This window comes from Miniopterus schreibersii, assembly GCF_964146895.1.
Source record: "Miniopterus schreibersii genome assembly, chromosome: 15".
Taxonomy (NCBI): Eukaryota; Metazoa; Chordata; class Mammalia; order Chiroptera; family Miniopteridae; genus Miniopterus; species Miniopterus schreibersii.
The window spans coordinates 17,353,778-17,373,088 of record NC_138115.1 but is presented as its reverse complement, the minus strand read 5'-3'; the positions used below and the strand labels follow the sequence as shown (position 1 = coordinate 17,373,088).

The window sequence follows — 19,311 nt, the reverse complement described above, 5'->3', positions numbered from 1 at the left end:
CTCTCTGAGCCCCTGCTCTGGGGAACACCAGCCGGGACCTGAGGCAGCTCAAAGGAGGGGCTGCCTGCTAGGAAGGCAACTTCCTGGGCCTCCCCAGCAATGCAGCTGAAAGACAGGGCTGGTTGGGGTAGCGGAGTCAAATGTATGATGGTTGGGGAAGGAAAAAAAGAAGAACTGACTCTGAAGCAAAGGGTCTCTGAGAAGTTGGGAAGGGCTGAGTGGATTTCAGAGTCCAAAAGGGTCGTAAGAAAAGTCAGGGGTCCTGGCTTAGGACCTTCTATCAGGACCTTCAGGCCTGGAGGTCCTTCTATGACTGAGAAGCAGTGTTCCAGGGAAGACACAGCCTGCAGCTAATTGTAGATGTCATCCATCCACCCACCCGCCCACTATCCATCCATCCACCAACGACCCATCCTTTCAGCAGATAAACCCAACATTCTGGGCTAGGATCAGAGGGCACACAGCTTAGTGATCCACTTCTGTTTGCATGGGTGCTTCAAATTTGGCTTCAGCTGGACTGGGGATCCCTGGGATCCTCCAATCACACCCCATTCCAGGGTGACCACCTGCTATACCCTCACAAGTCCTGGGTGAGGTGAGAGGTCAGACTGGTTCCTGGACTAGGGGCTCTGAGAGCCTCTCCCACCTGAACAACTGCAACTGTCCCTTCCTGAGTTTCCCTGTGTCCAGAGAGAGGTTTCTACAGAGCAGAACCAATCACTGCTCCCTGCCTAAAACCCTGTCAATGACATCTCCCATCCATTGGTCCTGGGACAAAGACAAAAGTCCTTCCTATGGCTTCTCAGCTTCATCAACTCCATACACCTGCGTTGTTCCTTACTTTCTGGGTTCTAGACACACAGACTGCTTCCAGTTCTGCAAACATAACCCCTCCTACCCCAGATCCTTTGCCTCTGCTGTTCTCTCTGCCCGGGGGGCTAAGGGTATGCTGGGTAGAGGATAACCCACTGAAGGAAATAGTGGGCAGCTCTGCTCAATGGCACAGCAAGGGACACAATAAGGCTGGAGGAGGTTAGTCAGATTGGGAAGGATCATGGATGCCAGTAGGGGTGGAGATGGGATCTGGTCTTGGGTCACGAGGAGGTTTTCCTACCTCCCACTCCAGGGGCCCCTCTGGATTTCCTAGGGACACCAGCCTGGTGTCCTGAAGAGGGTATTTGGGGGCAGTCCAGGAGGAAACATTTATCATCAGAGGAGACACCCACCCCCCTGCCCCAGGAGTCTACGAGAGGCAACCTGTGGACTGGTGCTGTTGCTGCTCCAGGGAGAGGGTCACATGAGACATGACTCCAGAGTGAATGTGGCAGGTGTCCAAGCTGGGCTGGCAAAAAGGGCCCAGGCCCAGGAAGGGACATCCTAAAGTAGGCAAGCCCTGCCACCCATTCCATCCAAGGTGGGCTGAGGAGCCATGTAGCTTTAAACCAGCATCCTGAGGTCAGTTTTCACATCTGTGAAATGGGGAGAGAGATCAGGTCAGATGGAGGGTGTGAAGAGGCATCATCATATGGTTTCTGGTCCTCCCAAAGTTCCTGCCTCTGTCCTGCTGCTCCAGCTAGCAGCACAGCCCAGCAGGCTGGCAGAAAGGCAGAGGAGGCTCACAGCCCAAATCTGCCCCTTCCCCCCCCCCCCAGCACAGTCAGGGAAGCTCTCTAAGCAGGCCAACTCCAGGCAGATTGTTTTCCCCCCAGTCCCACGTCACTCTGGCTGTGTCTGTCCCTGTCTACAGCCTCTGATGGCTCCCCTGGCTTTCAGGATAGAAGTCATGCTTCATGGCAAGGTGTACACAGCCAGTGCTGGCCTGGCCCTGCTCCTCCACCTCTCCAGCAACCCCTCCTCATCAAACCCCCCCCCCCCCAACTGAATGCACAATGTCCTGGCTCTAGGCCTGGTGTCCTTGCCTTCCTTTTCTACTAGGCTGACATCTCTTTATTCTTCAAAACTCAACCCCAACCATGCCACTTCCAGGAAGCCTTCCCTGATATTCCCCAGGTAGAACAAGGTGACTCCCTCTGAACTCCTTGAAGCACCTGGTCATTCTCTGAGTGACAGCTGTCACAACAGGCACTGTGTCTGTCATGGTGCTCAATGTATCCACAGCACTCTGCCCAGGGCCTGGCCTGAGAAGGTGCTGGAAAGCACTCAGTGAATAAAACAATGAAGGGCATGGACCTACTTCTAATTGTTCACAGAGGACACCTGCTGGGCCAGAAAGTCACCCACAACCCCTATGCTCTTATACAAATTCTACAGCCCAGCCCAGGTGATGGTGTCCCAGAGGGACAAGTTTGGGGTGGACACCCCTCTCTCACCTTGGTATATATTTTAGAGCTAGCCCCACAGCAAGTCCGACACAGCCCCCAAGGCTGCTCCCTTTCTCACAGCAACTTAGCCTGAGACTCTTGCCAGCCAACCAGGCTTGCCGGAGAGGCAGACGGAGAGTGTTCCCTAGCATTTGGCAAACCTGCTGCTGGAGCCCCTCCCACTGGCCTCCGCTGACCCTGCTAGAAAGACTCACTCAGTAAACACCCTGCAGAGCTCAAGAGCTGGGAAAAGAATGTTTTCCCTGATGATCTGGTTTGCTTCCTCTTAGCAAGCAAATGAGCTCATTTTCTGCTTTCCTCTGGCTGCCAGGACGCTCAGCAAAGCTCTGTGCTACTGGGCTTCCCTACGTCGGTGTCACTCATCTAACGCTCCTCCTGCTCGGCTCTTCTCTTACTCTGATGGTTTTGGTTTTATTCTCTTTATGATTTTTACTTGTAAGACAAAGATTTATCATTTTTTAAAGAACTACGTGGAGTAATTATAAATGGGTTTTGTTTTGAATTTTTTTAATTAAATATATATAGTTTTAATCCTCACTTAAGGATATGCTTTTTTATTGATGTTTTGAGAGAGAGAGGAAGGGAGAGAGAGAGACATCGATGTGAGAGAGAAACATCAATCAGTTGCCTCCTGCATGCACCCCAACTGGAGATGGAACCCACAACCCAGGCATGTGCCCTGACCGGGGATCGAACCTGTAACCTTTTGGTGTACAGGGTGACGCTCCAACCAACTGAGCCACCTGGCCAGGGCTATAATGCTTTTTCAGTATGCTTTGCCTGTGCAGGAATTGGGAGGAATCTTTGGGGTGCCTAACCCTGGGGCATGGATAGGAGAGGACTTAGAGTTGGGAGCCTGGGTCATCCCCATGGGATCGGAGGGCCTTGGAAACAGAGGCTTCCCTCCTGGGACGGGGGGCCCATGTCCGTCTCCTCTGTCTTCCAGGGTGGTGAGCAGACAGGCTTATTCCTGAGCACAGGTGTGAAAATCAAATTGTGTCATGCAAGTCCCATTGGAAAGGGGCCCAAAAGCTTGCAGAGAACTTCTACCCAGTTCATTATTTTTGGTGGGGGAAGGGGGAGTCAAAACTGGTTTTCATGGACTGAAACTCAACCTCTGCTCCCAGAGAATGTTTTCCTGTCCTAGGCCCCAAGCTGGGGGCTGGAGTGACATTTCACATGGGTGGTTCAATCTCTCTAAATCTTAGTTTCCCGCCTTTAAAATGAAGGGACTGGACTGAAAGCTCTTCATGGGCCTATTGGCCACAGGCCTTTGAGGGGCTGATAGTGAAAGATTCTAATGTTACACAATGCTAAGTGTTCAGGATGCAGTTCTGCAGCCCTGGGATTTGGCTGGATGGAACCAGAGACGCCCACTCCCTGGGCTCACACCACTTTCCTTTATTTGTAATGAGTGGAACTCCCCTCCCCATCCTGGTCCAGGCCCCACAGGTGGCCCAGTGGTCACAAGATGGCAGCCATCTGCACGCAGTGGGGTGCACGGGGGTGGGTGGATATAACTCCTCTCGTCAAGACTATAGCTCCACAGACCAGCAGGAAATCTCTGTTCCCGGGGTCCCTTCTTGGTAATCCAGCTTGAGCTCTCTGGGATGGATGGATAGACAGACAGACAGACGGATAGGTGGTTAGCAAATCTCAGGTGTGATGGGAAGAGAGGGGGAGAGCTGGGGACAGGAACGTGGAGGGTAGAGTTTCAGGGACCCTTAGAATTCCCTCCAGCACAGGCTGACAAGGCTCAGTCACCCAAGGGGACCCAGTTGCATGTGGTGTCCAAGGTCCAGGGCTCTGAGAATTCAGGGAGTTTCCTACTGCCCCCAACTCACCCTAGTGACCTCTGGCTGGTGTGTTTTCTGTGGGTCTGAGTTGACCATCTCTGTGGGGTCACGCTGAGAGCTGGGTCAGACATGTCTAAGGCATCAACCTTTCACCTGACTATTTCTAGTTCCCGGGCAAGGACAGGGGAGTGGAGGCCCCCAGAGACTAGCTCTTAGCCTCCTACTCCCCACTCCTGGCCTGTTTATGTGGAGTCACCTGGTGGCAGGGTGGTCATGCCCCTGAACCCTCAGTGTTCGCTTGCTGTCATCTGCTGCTGCTGTGGGCCCCCAGACCACGTCCTGGTAAAACTGGCCTGAGAGATGAAGGGTGGGTTAGTGAGGGATAAAGACACTGGGACTGGGAGACACACAGAGGTGGGGTCGCTGCCTGTTCGCAGGCAAAGGTGGTTCTGAGGATGCCCTGAGCCAGGGCCACGGGCGGCATACCAAGGATCCCGCCGACATGGCTGGAGAAGCGGTCAGTGTCCTGCAGAAGCAGCCGAAGCCCCTGCCCAGGGCCATCCCAGGACAGCAGGCCGATGGTCACTTTGTCTGGGCTGCTGAGCAGCAGGAGCCCTGCCTTGTCCATGGTCATCTTGAGGCTGTGGGGAAACCGAGCCCTGAGAGCAAGGTAGGCATGGAGACACCCTCAGGGACCTTGGCAGTTGGGGTGGGAGTGGGTAGGGGCCGCCCTCTTGTCCTCAGGAATTCCTGTTGTGGTCTTGGGTGGGAAGTCCGTTAAATATTCTGAGCTTCAATTTCCTCGTCAGTAAACTGGGACCAAAGTTAATTTAATAACATCTGGTGATCCCAGCACTTATAAAACAAAATAATGATTCCTTTCCCTTTTTCTTAGATTCGGTTTCCCATTAATTCATTTTATGTGATTCCAGGGGGTATCTGACACATTTACTCTGTCCTTTTTGCCACTTTCTTTTGATGGTCAGTGTTTAATTGTATGTTTAATGCCTAGAAGGGCAAGTCTCTTCTCATTCTATCACCTTCTTTTTTACTTGAAATAATCTTTGAAATTCTTACCTTTTTGGTTCTCTTAGGGACCCTTCAAGCATGTTGAATCAGACCCTGCTGTTACACTGAGGTTATCATAAATGGACTTACACTAGGTTTACACAGGCTTGACGCGATTCAATGTAAGAGGCGTGGTCTATTTTTCTTCGTGAAGATCTTCTGCAGTTCGTGAAAATGTGTGGACTCTGTCACCACGATTAATGGGAATTTTTTGTTCTATCCTCTGGTGTGTATCCAAGGCAGAGAAGTGCCTTGTGTATTTATCAGATAACAGGAAATTTGAAGATCTTTTATGAAATTGGGGGGTTTTCAGGTGAGCCCCTCAGATTTGCTAGGTGCTCACTCATTTGTCAAGTAGAAACCAGCGTCTGCTGAGGGGCTCAGCTGGAGGGAACAGATAAGCCTCTTTGTACTCAGCATAGGTTGGGGGCTCGAAGGGCAGTGCTCCAAAAGGGCAGGCCTCGGCCTCTCCCCCAGGCCCCTCGTGATTTCTGGAGCCAGAAAGCTGCCTCTGGAAGGCTGGATGGTGAGGCAGCCCTACCCAGAAGAGGTCCCCATTCACCTCCACTACCTGCCAGCTGCCAGGTGTTTGATGCCAGATGGACATGTCTCTCCTCATCAGAGCTTCAGGAGTATGCTAAGAATGACATTCCTAACCTCCCCCTGGTGGACAGTGCCTTCCAATTTCTCTTTATTGTCATCAGCGCCTTACCACGCATACAGCTGCCCTCCAGCATGCCCAGTGGGCACCGCCCCTTCTAATGAGCAAAGTGCTCCCTGGCCACATTCTCTCATTGGGTCCTCCCTTAGCCTCTAACTCAGGCTTGGGGTGATTCTCCCCAGTTATGAGTGAGGAAACTGAGGCTAAAAGGGTCTAAGCAGCCTGCCCCGGGTCACACAGGATTAGCAGCAGAGCTAGCTCCAAACTGCACTGCCCCCTGCACAGGAGAGCGACCTGGGTTAGGTGTGAAGGCAGCCAGGACCCCAGGACAACCCTTTGGTGCACTCCAGAGCAGAAGGGGTATGGTGCAGGGCTCTGCCCAACCGGTGGGGGCAGCCCACTGCAGAGGACTCATGCCAGCCCAACCACTCTATCCCCAAGCCCGTGGCCTCAGGCCACCTGTCAGCACTGTCACCAGCTAACACAGCCTGAGAGGTCATTGCCGGTACCCAGCCTGAGGCTTACTTGGGCATCACCGAGAACAGCGTCTCCTTCCATTTATATGCAGAGCTTCTTCGGTCCCGAGTCACTACCACATGCTCAGGGGACACGTGGACCTGCAGCTGGGGTTTCTTGAAGGTCACCTCTATCCATAAGAACTGGGCTTTCTCCATGTCATACTGGCCAGTCACCTCGAGACCTGAGAGAGCCAGAGCAGAGAGGTCAGAGCCATGGCCCCAGCTAGGCACTGGCCTGACCAGGAGGTCCTTCACCAACTCCTCTGCTCAGTGTCCCCTCCCCAGTATTCCCTCACACGGGGACCTGGTTTCCACAATCTTTGCTCTCATCCCTTGGTTGCACTTGACTTTGGAAGGGCCCTAAATCCTCAGTCAAGGACACATTCGGATGAGCCCTCTGAGGAGGGCGATCTTGTCTGAAGCTAATTTATAAAGCCCCTGCAGTGTGCCTTGCCCTGAACTAGGCGCCATGGCCAGGAGTGAGATGGAAAATCAGTGGTCCCCCCCTCAGGGAGCAAACAGACTCAGGGCCTGGTGTGTGGAAGTGGGAGACCCTGTGTGAGCAACCCTGAGTACTGTACATGCCCACATCGGACTTGACACCTCAGCTCAACCAGTACGACCCTTCTGTGGGGCGGGGAGCAGGTCTGGTCAGCACAGCTCCCTCTTCTTGCCATTCGTCTCCTCCACACTCTCTACGGTCCCACTACTATCTTTCAGGGCTCTGGGCTTCTGCCAACCCCTTCCTCTTCCTAGTGAAACCCCACTTGTCTGCCAAGGCCCAGTCACTCATGTGCGACCCTGTATAGCCTCCCCTGTCCCTCAAACAGCCCCTGTCTCCTCCTCTGGGCTTGTCTCCACGTCACTCTGGGCACTGACTATAAGCCGCTGTGCTTGCCATCACTCAGGCTGCCTCTCCACCCCTGAAGTATGGCTATGCGTGGGGTCAAGCCTACATCTGGTCACCCTGAAGTGCCAGGCCACCCAGACCTGCGTATGTGGTGCCCAGCAAAAGCCCTGTGGGGTAGATGTATGAGTGCAAGGGTCGGTGCTCAGGGGCGTGACCATGCCACAACCCGGGACAGACAGGCCCACACAGGGCAAGTGTGTCTGCAGAGTGGTAAGGTGGGGCTTAGTAGTGTATCTGGATTTCTCTGGATGGATAACTGGTCACGGTCTCACCTTGGTCAGGGTCTGAGAGCAGGCTCATTGGCCCCTGAGAGCGGTTGATGTCCACACACAGCTTTTCCACGCTCTGGCCAGGCAGAGGCAGGATGACAAAAGGAGCCTGGATGGGGGCTGGGACAGCAGATGAGGTTCCTGGGGCAGGCTGGGAAATCCGGGGGGCAGGGATGGGGAAGGGGATTGAGGGGGCTAACAACTTACCTGGTAGTAGGGCTGTTGGGCTTGTTTCTGAAAGATGAAAAAGTCTGGGTTTAGGCATCTCCTCCCCAGGAGTTGGAGGTGGGGGGAGTTGAGGGATGGAGTAGTGAATGGGTGGCCAGGGTTCCTTCTCCACTTCAATACCGAGAAACCCACATAACAGGTTCCTAGAGATCCCCAGGCCTCTCTCATCCCAGGGTCTTCCTGCTATAGGGCCATGTGTCTACTGCAGGGACTCTGGTCTGGGGGCTACCTTTGATTCTTAAATCCATGTCATCTAACGCTTCATCGGGACTGGAGGAGGCATGTGCTAATACAGGAGCAGCTAGGAACAGAAAAGGAGAAGGCAGTCAGGATTTGGAGCAATTGGCACGCCATCTGGCCACCACTGCCACCTGCCACTCACCCAGCTCCAGCCCTGTGACCCCTGCCCCACATACACCCAACCTAGGAGAGTCTTTGCAAAGCGATTTTCAAACAGAAGAACACACTATTAGAGAAAACACTGAGGAGATGGGGTCCAGCCTGGCTTTGAGGCTGGGTCTGAGTCCAGATTTGGAGATCAGAAATAGCTCATGGGACCACTAATGGCTTTGGGAATGGAAGAAGCCTTCACTTTGTAGAAGATTCCATCCTGAGCCAGCCTCCAGAGTGTAATGAATCCAATTCAGTGAAAATAAAGGACACACTACTTAATGTCATGCCTCACGACTCTCCCTGGTCTGTGCCCAGCCCTGTGCATACGCTTTCATCCAACTCTACAGACAGGTTTAATGATCACCTTGAGGAAATGGGGCCCTCCGAGGTCAGAAAGTGGCTTACCTAACTTGAGCATTAGCCCCGGAACCGAGGTGCTATCATAGTGTGTGCGAAAACGAGGCTGAGAATGAACAGGTCCAGGCAATCCAGATTTAAAGAGGCTGGGTACCGTCATATGGACTACAGAGGATGTGGAAGGTCCAGCTCAAGCAGTGTCTTCGCTCAAGCAGTGTCATGGGTCCCCACTGCCAGGGCTCTAGGACTCACCCCAGGAAAGGTATGTAGAGAGGGCAGATGGCTCCCTTCCCCACACCCACCACTTTGAGAGCCTCTCCCCACACAACCAGAAATTCAAAGCTGGAAAAATGGACCCTTCTTGAACTCCTCCCCCTGGGATATCAGCCACCCCAAGGAGGTGCTCCTCAAAATACCTTGTCCTCTAAGGCCTTTTCTGCCACTGAGAAAAGTTACTGCAGAGCGGCCTCCTAGTCAGACACACCTGAACTTGAGTCCCATCTCTGCCACCAGCCAGGTGAGCCACACAACCCACTCACCCACAGTCAGGGCAGAGCCCAGTCTGTGGTCATGGTCAAGGTTGTGTCAATCGCCCCACCCCTCCCTCTCCTCCTTTGCTACCTGGTTTTCTGGACCCTCTGTGTGCCATGGCTTGAAGTCTGAATGAAGATTGACCTGGAAATCAGAGAGGCCTGGGTGTACAGCCAGCTGGATGGGGACTGTGCCCCTAGTGCCCAGGGTAGCCAATATCTGAATGAACAGGTGACTAAATGCACCAACATGTTTGGGTAGACAATGTCCCCTCCTGGCAGCAGGGCTGGGCTGGAGAGGCCCTGGCCAGCGACCTTGTGGGACTGGTGTCCTAGGTCCTGTATCAGCCAACTGTCACCAAGGCCAGCCTTTGAGGGTATTAGGCCCTTACCTGGGCGAGCTTTCTTGTGTCCATTTTCTGGATAAAACAAAAAAGTAATGGGGGGAGAGAGATACATACTATTGGGTAGTTTTGAAAAAATTGAAGTGCTTATTTAACCTTGCTTCCCAACCCCAGCACTACATGGGTGCAGTGAACTTGGGAGGGTTGGGAGACCTGGCCACAGTTTCCTCATCAGTGAAATGGGATGCATCTCCTGGGGGTCCTGGGAGTCTGTGTGACAGGGTCAGGGTCTTGGTCAGGATGTGGGGGAAGGGCTGGGGAGAGCACTGGGTCAAAACTCTGTTGCCACAGAGGCTAGGAGCCCATTCTCACACCCACCATTTTCCATGGGCTTCTCAGCAACTTGAGACTGTTCTTGGCCTTCAGGTTTGGTGACCACCATGGATGTGAGGGGGGTGACAAAGCTGTAGTTGAGCGACAAGCCCAGAGCTTGGGTCTTGAGTGCCTTCTTATCAGCATCTGATGCAGAAACCCTGCAGGTTGAGAGCATCAGAGGCTCAGCAGGTCCCTGGATGCCTAGTTCCACCCCCTTCCCTTCCAGACCCTTGGGGGCAAGGGGAGTGGTGGTTGCTCCTGCTGGGAGAGTCTGGAGTTCAGATACCACACCATGACCCCCTCTCTCCATGCCTAGGAGATGCCCCATACCAGCTGTGCTGCCCCCCCGTGAGGCACTTCAGGAGGCCTTGAGGCCATGTGTGGGCCCTTGGGGGTGCAGGCCACCCACATTTTCTCCAGCAGTTGCTGGATGGTCAGGTATGCCCAGAGTCTCTCCATGAAGCCGTGGAAGATGTACTTGGGGCTTCGGAACTTGTCCTCCTGCTCTGTCACTCTGGACTCCGTTTGGAAGGTGATGTTCTGCATGGGCTGGAAAGAGGGGCCCAGCCAGGACAGGAGTAGTGAGGGCCTGACATCCGCACCTGGCCTGGTACTTCCATGAGAAATCTGGTTGGGGCTGACAGCGAGGTGTGTGCCCAAGTTCTGGATGGATTGCTGCTTCCTGCCCCAGGGTGGGGCCTTCTGGTCTCAGGCTGACCTGGCCAGCAGCCTGGGAAATGGGGTCTGGGGCAGAGGAACTCCAGCCTTCTCTTGTCACAACTCCCATAGCAGCCCAAAACCTTTACAATGTGGATCAGATCCCATCCCCGCTGCTGGAAACACTCTCCAGTCTCTTACCAGAGCCAGGCCTCCCAATGTGGATCAGATCCCATCCCCGCTGCTGGGAACACTCTCTCCTGTCTCTCACCAGAGCTAGGCCTCCCAAACCTTTGCTACCTGCAGGCCACCTGCACAAATGTGGTCCTATCCACCCTACAGCTATTTAGTTGGTGCTTTTCCTTAAATGAACTTTAAATAGACTAACATACTTCACTTGGCCTCGTCCCATGCAACAATATCTGTGAAACCCTAGGTCTGGGGTTTGAGTTCTATTTTTCAGAAGACACATTAAGGTCAATACATAATCACTAAAACAAAGACATGCTGTGACCCCCCCCCAGTCAGTTTGAGTTCCTCACTTTGGCAACTCCTGGTCTCTAGGATAACAGCAGCAGCTAAAATGTATGGCATGTTCACCCTGGGCCAGATGCTAATCCCCACAGCAGTCCTACAAGGTGGGTAAGATGACAGATTCTCATTTTCACACAGGAGGAAATTGAGGCACAGGAGCTTAGGTGACTCCCCAGGCCTCACCCCTGGGAGGTGACAGAGAGGGGTTTAAAGCCAGGCTTATGGTCACCCTGCATGCACTGCTCATCGTGACACTTGGCTACGTCTTCTGAGACTCAGCCTTGGGCCCACCATGCCTGCCTGCCTGCCTTGTCTACTTGCCATGCAAGCCTGAAACATCCCTCCATCATTTTACCACCTGGCGTCTGCCACCTCCTACTCCCACAGTCTCAGCTAAGCTTCCTCTAGGAAGCTCTCCCTGACCCCAGGCCAGGTTGGGGCTCCCATGCTGCTTCCCTGAGTCCTTGGGCTTATTCTCTCAGGGACACCCCGGGCTACCCATCCTTGTTTGTGCAATGATTTACCCACACTGCCTCTCCCATGAGGGTAGTACCCCGAGGGCCTGGAGAAGGATCTGGCTCAGCATAGGTGCTCAGTTTCTCTTTGTGGAATGAGAGGGGCCCCTGTGGCACAGAGGCAGGGTGGATTGGGCAAGGACAGGGCACCATCTGGTGAGCTGAGCTCTTTACCTGGCTGCAGTGGAACCCATGGCAAGTTGGACCTCAGTCTGCTCATCTGTGAAGTGGGAGCAGCCCTCCCCACCTGATTGCAACCTCAGAGGGCTGGTGTGAGGACGGAGAGGATGCCAGGCACCTGGTGCCCTCAGGCACAGCAGCAGCAGCACAGACTGACAACGGAGTGCCTACCACATGCGGGTAAGTGCAGGTGCTCTCAGGAGAATCATGGCATTATCATATTGAATCCCTACCCCAGCCCATGCAGTGGAGACTAATGTTATCCATGGTGGCAGGGAGCACTTGGTAACTTGCTCAAGGTCAGTCGGCTGGAGTCTAACAGGGCTGAGGCTTGAGCCTGCTCCAGCCACCCTTCCCCTCCAGGATGGCTGGCCACACTCACCAGCTGCCCACTGACTTTGGCTGAGAGCACATCAGAGTCCTGGTCCCGGAGCTTTCCAGCCACCACCATCTCTGAGCCCTTGAAGAGCAGCCGGAAGTTGTCCTTTGTGACCTCCTCCACGGCATTGTTTGGGTACTCAAAGGTCACCGCTGTCAGCAGTGGGTTGGCCACCTCCTGGTAGAAGTCCTGCAGGGTGGGGTGGAGGGGGTTGCAGGAGCTGGGTGAGGTCTGCCCCCTCTCTGGGCCATCCCCGACTCACGCAGCCCCAGGGGCCGGCTGGCACCTGCAGCTGCAGGGAGGAGTCCGAGTCCTCGTAGATGCGCCGGGCCAGGCCGCCGTTGTCCAGCGCCAGCTTCTCCAGGAAGGCGTAGCTGACGTCGAAGCCGAAGCCCAGGCAGAAGAGGCTATACCTGCCGTTGATGGCATCCTGCACATTCTTCTGGATCTTTGTGGGGTTGGTCTCACCTGGACCCAGCACGGTTTGGGACAAGGGTGAGAAAACAGTGATTTGCTCAAGGGATATTTTTGGAATCTCAGAGCCAGTGAGGCCTCAGGAACCCCCTCCCTTCCCCAGGTCCCGCAGCAAGCCAGGATGGAGCCCAGCCGCTCCCTCTGGGCATGTGCCCCGGAGTTGCTGGCAGTGCCCTCACCCATGGTGGGGTCGCCATCAGTGAGGAGGATGAGGAGGGAGACGCTCCCCGAGGGCAGCAGCTCCTCCCGGTTGGCTTTGTCCAGCTGCTGCACGGCCATCAGCATCGCGTCGTTGATATTGGTGCCTGAGGGACACACACTCTAAGGATGGCTCCCAGGCGGGGCTCAGTGCCCGGGAGCCCCCACCCTGCAGGGCTGCCATGGCGCTTACCTCCCTGGGCGTGGATGTTGGCAGCGTAGCTCTTGGCCTCTTTCACGTTCTCGGCTGAAGCTGGCACCAGCGATGGCTTCCACTGGGTTGCTTCCCCGCTGAAGCTAATGAGGTTGAACTGGTCTTTGAGGCTGAGGTCCTCTAGGATCTTGATCAGGGCTTCCTGGGTCTGATCAAGGGAAGGGGAGACAAGATGGGTATCTCCGTGGGGGCTTCTTGGGGGTTCATGTGCCCTCGGGCTGCACCCCCAGGCCCGCACCTGGAGTGAGGACATGGCGAATGCTCTAGGGGCAGGACCAGCCCCATACTCTGACCAACCTTGACCCCTGGAACCCCCTACCTAGGAAGATGGAGGAGGGAGGGTCTGCCTGCTGGACCAGAGCTGATGGTGTAAGGCATCTGAGTTTTCAGGGCCCCGCCTGGCCCATGGGACCCACCTGCTGGATTTTCTTGCCGCTCATGGAGCCACTCTTGTCAATGACAAAGATCACATTCTTGGGTATCCCGGACAGGCCCTCGGGGGCAAAGTAGTGCACAAAGTAGCCATTCTCAATCTGTGACCAAAGTGAGACGCCCCCCAGGTGATGAGAGCTGCAGCCCTGCCCTGCCCCCACCCAGCTTCCTCACCCCAAATCCTTGGGTCCCATGCTCTCTTCATTTAAGCCCCTCCATCTCTGTCCCATTGTCAACCTCCTCAAATCCTCACCATCTTTTAGGACTCAGTCTAGCCACTCTCTTGCTGAAGCTTCCCTGTTCATGCATGGCCCACCAGAACTCTACCTCCACCTTACCTCCCATTTGTTTGAATATTTGAGGTAGTTTATACTAAAAGGCTCAAACCTAATACACCTGAGATCCATCAAAAGAAGACTCCAAAAACAAATTCTATCAAAAGAGTAAAGGAGAAGCACGATGCCAGAACTTTTGTGAAATAAGCTACTGCAATTGAGCATAAAAACTGATCTGTGAGCCTCCTGGCAGCCAAGGCTACAAGGGAAACCCTGCAGGGCAGTTCTTTAGCAGAGACAAAACTTTTCTGCCTCTGAAAGGGAATTCTTTCAGGCACAGCATAACTAAACTGCTTGTTTTCTGCCTGTGCTGCCCTTGGTGCACACCGATGAGCAGGAACAGTGTTTTGCTTTTTCTTCTGGAACACCCAGGTCCAGGCTCTTGAGGATGGATGGGTTTCCTGGTTACTCTGCTCTCCCCTGGAGCCCACACACCTGAATGGAACCTCCAGAGAGGGTCCGGTTCACATCATAGCGGACGATGAAGTTGCCATCCACGACTGTGTCCTGTTGCTCTGGAGAATTCTGTTGCTGGGAGAGTGTTGGCTTGAATCGGATGTGAGCCTGGAGAAAAAACTCGGCTGAAGTTGGGAGGAGCAACGAGGTCATGCCAACAGTGCCCCTCACCCCATCTGAAGTGAGAATTCCAGGATGCAGCCTTGGGAACTTTCTCTCAGGCTGGGCTGTCAGACAGACGGCCTCAATACAGTGAGTGGGGTGTGAGCACAGAGCCCCTGCTCCTGGAGCTGTGCAAGCAGAAGCTGGGCTCAGGATGTGTATGATCCAGCTACCTCCTCCTTTCCCCCGGTCCTGGGACCTTCACATCACTGTCCTTCTCCCCTGATCTCAGGGTTCAAACCAGCACCCTCCTCTAGGCCTTGCCTTCCCTGTCTGCCATATGTGAACATGGACACAGAGACCTAAGAAGTCCATCCAACTTAGAGATTCTGCCCAATTGTCCCACTCTCTAGAAATATAGGCTCGTAGGGCTAGCCTACAGATAGGCCCCTTGTTACCCTCACCCGCCAACAGTGGCAGGCCCACCTTGGTCTCGTTCTGTGAGATGGTGAGGGCCTTTTCAAGTTCATTGGTCATGAAGGTGCTCTCTGTCTCCAGAAAGCTGATGCCCTGAGGCTCGAAGATGTGAATGTCCATCTGGAGGCAAGAGGTGGGTCACTGGGTTAGCCAGGAGTCAGGGCTGGGCCTCACAGGAGGAAGAGGGAGAAAGAGGGGGGTACCCTCAGCAGCACAGGGTTCATCTGGGAGGCCTCCTGGGAGGAGGCAGCACCAGGTACCTGCAGGTGCTTGACTAGCTGCTGGGGCCGGACTTTCAACAGCAGCTCATATGCTCCCAGATGCCGCTTGAGCAACTCCTCATACACCAGCTCAAAGGTGACCTTGGCAGCAGGAGCCACATTGACCGATACCTGGAACTGCTCCACCTTTCTCCCAGTGGCCCTGGGGGAGAAGGGCATCAGGTCTGCCCCTCCAGACCAGGTGGGGTATGGACACTGGAGGCAGGAACAGAACTAAAGGCAGGGCAAGCTTCTGCCCCCTCCCCACCGGGGTCCCCATCGCCTCCTTAGGCTCACTTGACGAGGCCAGCGCTCTCTCCCCTGGCCACAGCCGCGCTGTACTGCTCTTGGGCTGCAATCTTCTCCCTGATGTTCCCTGAGTAGGTCACACCATCGATGATCCTGGGGCAGGAGGGCAGGTGTTGTCTAGAGCCCGGTAGGGGGACCCACTCCAATCCCACCTCCTCCAGGGAGCCTCTCTGGGACTTGGTATGTCTCTTGATAGAGTGAGTCTTATCTTTCCTGGGCCCCAACTGTTTATTACGCACCTACTGTGAGTAAGACTGTGCGGGACCCTGGGTAAGGGCGGGTGGCCTCTGCAAGGTATGCCAGGCCTCCATCTACCCTGAGGCATGCACAGTGTAAGTGAACACTCGTTTTACTGAACAGTCAGGGGAGGAAGGTTGCAGGGGAGGCAGAGGTGAGCTAAGTCCTGGCCTCTCTTCTCCCTTCTACTCTGGCCCCACATCCTCATGGCCCCTTTCACCTCACAGACTGTCCCCAGAGGAACCGCTCAGCCACCAGGGAGAGCACTCTGAGCTGCTTTTGTACGCAGCCCTGTGCCCAGCTGTGTGGGGCAGACTGAGGAGGAGGGAGACGCTGGGCTCCCAGCCAGTGGGAGGCATGCGGCTGAAAGGCTCGGAACTCTCTTCCCACTACCATAGGGCAGGGTACTCGGCAGACAGGGTGGCCTCTGGGAGAGTAGGCTTTGGACAACTGTTGGATGGGACTCAATTCTAGTGGCCGTTCTTTGGGACTGAGAGACCTGCCTGGGCTGTTCCTCTGGAAGGAAAATGACTACCTCAGAGCTTCCCTGTGGGGTGGGCAAGGAAGTGGCAGGTGAGCAAGCCTGCTCCACCTGGGGGTGTCCTGAAAGGGTGAGCGTGTGCGGGGGGGGTAGGTGGGAGGGAGCAGTTAGGACAGATGTTCTTCCTTCCCACCATCCTGACCCTCCTGGTCATAATTTATAGGGATGGGCTAGTGCGTGGGCTGCAGGGCTCCTCCTCTCAGATGCCTACTTGGGGTCCCAGCCAGGTCAGGGAACAGGGTACCCTGCACCCACCCCCACTTCCTTATCTTTGCAGCAACAGGATCTGGGCCCAGAAAGGGGTGCAAGTCTTGGGCTCTTAGCAGATGTGTTGGGCCTGGCACCTCATAATCTGGTGGCTTTGGCACCCATGTGGGAGGCTGGGCGCAGCTGAAGAAGCTCATGCTGCGAGTTGGGAAACACAGACCTTGGCTCTGAGGGAAGGGGGAAGAGCCAAACACAGGGATCCAGCCCCCACTGCAGTTTTTCAGAGGTCCCAGGGCACACTGGGGACCCTGCCTGAGATGCTCACTCTCTGCTTCACCCATCGCCCTCCATGAGTTTCAGGGACTGGGCTCTCTCTGGCCTGTTCTCACTGCCTCTCCTATGGGGAAAGGGACAGATAGAGTCCTCCTGAGTTTAGCAAACATTGCAAAACTGAGTTGGGAAGTGTGGGGGAGGACAGTAGAGGACAAGGTGAGGATCATCATCAGCTTGCAGAGTCCACAGAAACCCCAGGGGCCTCCCAATGCAGCCTCTGACCCACAGCAGAAATGCCCTTTCCACAGTATCCCAGATGGGGGCGGGAAGACTAGCCTGGCTTAGAACTTCCGGTGACAAGGAGGTCCCCCACCTCAAGGCATCGCTCCGTTGTGGGACAGCCCAGGGGTTAGAAAGTTTTCTGTATCCTGAGCTAGAATCTGCCTTCTGGTGACTCCCTTCTGCCTGGGCCTGGCCTCAGGATGCCCCAAGTCTGTACACCTCAAAGGCAAAGACACAAAACTGCTGTGGTCTCCACCTGATGCCTGGGCCTGACAGAGGGATGGATGGAGGGAGGAACAGGAGGAGAAAGGGTTGGAGGGAAGGATAAGTGAAGGGAAGGATAAATGGAGGGAGGGATGGAGGGAGGGAGGGATGGAGGGAGGGATGGAGGGAGGGAGGGATGGAGGGAGGGAGGGGGGAGGAGGGAGGGAGGGAGGGACAGATGAAATAATGGATGGAGAGATGAGTGGATAGAGGGATGGATGGGGGGAGAATTAGAGGGGTGAAGGGAGGAGGGAATGAGGGAATGGTGGAAGCATCTCTGAGAATGCATGAAGTCCCTGGGCAAAGCCCCTGGCTCCTGTATTGCCTACAGGCTGAGCACACACACCTCCCATCAGGAAAAGGTCCTCGCCTCCTGAGGGACACAGGGGCAACGTGGTGGCAGTGCTGGGTTGGGGAGGGGAACAAGGAGGTGGGCGAGAAGGCACCTACATAGAGAAGTTAGTGATGAAGGCTTTCTTGGGCAGCTCCATCTGGAAGGTGACCTCCTTCGCAGCATCAGCTCTGTTGACCACCCTGCTGGTGATGACCGTGTGGGCAAATCGGGATGAGACCTTGGAGTCCACAGTGAGGCTGTAGATGTCGATGTCATTCTGGACCAGTGAAGGAGGAAGGGTGGGATTGTTTCAACGCCAGCCTAGCTTGGAACAACACTCTTCAAGACTGGGCCCTGACCTAGGTCCCCAACCAAGCCCTGGACCCCAACCAGGGCTGAGCGACTGATCAGGCCTCAGGCTAAAGCTCGCAAGGCATTTCATATGCGAAACTTCCTCTCAAATAAGAGGCGGCTCTTGTGCTTCATCGCCCACCCTACAGTGCCATGGGGCAGGGACAAGTATGTCAACATGCAGGGGCATGGGGGGTGCAGCCTGAGTCCCCTGGGAGGGGACTCTCACTTATCCTGGCCCTGGTGGGATCAGGAAGCTCACGGTCTTAGCTCTGACGACTTTGGCCTCCACGGAAATGAAAGAAAACAGTCCCTGCCAGTCTCCCTCAAGGAGCCTACAGCAGCTGGGAGAAACTGGAGGTGACGAGGGCACAGCCTCTAAGAGCTGGGAATCTTTGCCCCCTTCCCCTGCAGCCGTGGACCCCACCCCCAGCTGCCCCGTCCTGCAGCACGGGCCTGGCTCGGGAGAGAGGGTCAGTGACCCAAGCATATGCTCTCTACCCGGGTCTAAGGTTCGCATGCGCACACATGAGGAGTCTTACACGCTTCCTGCGGCCTGCATATGACACACTTGTGTCCGTATGTTCACCGGCACACACAGCTTAGCAAAGGTGGCTGACGGGCCGAGTGACTTGTATACACACGAGTGTCTACTCCGCACCAGGCGCTGTACTAACTTCATAGTGTTACAGGTTTCATTTTCACAACACGCCTCTGACTAGGTTCTGTTATTACCCTGCTTTACAGATGCGGAAAGTGAGACAGAGGGAGCAGAGCCTCCTCGAGGCTGTTCAGCCAGGGAGAGGTGGAGCTGGGCTCGCGAAGCCCACTCCCGCCCTCCCCACCCACTGCCCGCCTCCAGGGGCAACTTGCTAAATTGCAGTTCCTCACCCGGGACATGGGCACAGGACCCCTGCTAGCGCTGGGAGTGTGCCCAGAGCCCTCGGGCGGTACCTGGTGGGTGGTCAGCGCCACTCCTCTGCGCGTACACGGATCCGCGCTCACTGGCACTTACACCCTCGCGCACACACAGACTCTCCTCCGCGTCACTCATTCCCCAGCTCACACCGCGCACTCCGGCGTGCACACAGGGGCCCGTGGCAACGGCTACCTTCTGGGCACGAGCGGTCTGGAGGACGGCCAGTTGCGAGAGCAGGGCCAGCACGATGCCACAGGCACAGGCAGGAGCTGGGGTCTTCATTTTGGCTCCAGTGCCTGGCAGGCTGCTTCTGAGCTTGAGAGAAACCGGGGAATGAATTAGTAACTTGCTAGTTGCTCCGCCCCTGTGGGGGCAGGTTCTGGGAAACTGGGATCTACAAGCCAAAACTTGCAGTGGCCTCAGATAAGCAGGGAAACTCCGAATGTCCTGTGGACCTTGGCTGGGGACAGGAACATGTACAATAAGTCCTCAGTGTCATCAGGATAGGTTTTTGGAAACTGCAGCTCTAAGTGAAACAATGTATACTTCACCCGAGGCTAACGGATATAAAGGAGTTCAGTTCCTGTGGC

General features: G+C 55.2%; 1 protein-coding gene across 4 annotated transcripts; it reads right to left on the bottom strand.

Moving 5' to 3' along the window:
* Positions 1–3,728: 3,728 nt before the first annotated feature.
* On the bottom strand, positions 3,729–19,083 carry ITIH4 (inter-alpha-trypsin inhibitor heavy chain 4). Of its 4 annotated transcripts, XM_081159538.1 has the most exons (24): positions 18,914–19,064; positions 17,568–17,728; positions 15,302–15,406; positions 15,005–15,167; positions 14,754–14,864; positions 14,145–14,273; positions 13,359–13,475; positions 12,922–13,090; positions 12,710–12,835; positions 12,343–12,524; positions 12,060–12,245; positions 10,201–10,340; positions 9,795–9,949; positions 9,465–9,491; positions 9,164–9,217; positions 8,959–9,012; positions 8,591–8,707; positions 8,022–8,093; positions 7,772–7,798; positions 7,568–7,684; positions 6,393–6,567; positions 4,625–4,779; positions 4,395–4,491; positions 3,729–3,947 (listed from the first exon to the last, which is right to left on the bottom strand). In XM_081159538.1, the coding sequence occupies exons 1-24, from the start codon at positions 19,001–19,003 to the stop codon at positions 3,878–3,880; spliced, it is 2,799 nt and encodes a 932-aa protein (XP_081015664.1). In that variant the 5' UTR covers positions 19,004–19,064; the 3' UTR covers positions 3,729–3,877. The 4 variants fall into 4 exon arrangements, with proteins under 4 accessions (XP_081015664.1, XP_081015662.1, XP_081015661.1 ...); XM_081159536.1 differs by lacking the exon at positions 8,959–9,012 and having other exon boundaries at positions 18,914–19,083; XM_081159535.1 differs by lacking the exon at positions 9,465–9,491 and having other exon boundaries at positions 18,914–19,083.
* Positions 19,084–19,311: the final 228 nt, after the last annotated feature.

Coding starts and splice junctions, on each gene's coding strand:
- ITIH4 (XM_081159538.1), bottom strand. CDS start 19,003: ATGAAGACCCCAGCTCCTGCCTGTGCCTGTGGCATCGTGCTGGCCCTG. Junction 9,218..9,464: donor ACACAAGAAAGCTCGCCCAG/GTAAGGGCCTAA, acceptor TCTGATTTCCAG/GTCAATCTTCATTCAGACTT. Junction 8,708..8,958: donor AAAAGGCCTTAGAGGACAAG/GTATTTTGAGGA, acceptor CATCCTCTGTAG/TCCATATGACGGTACCCAGC.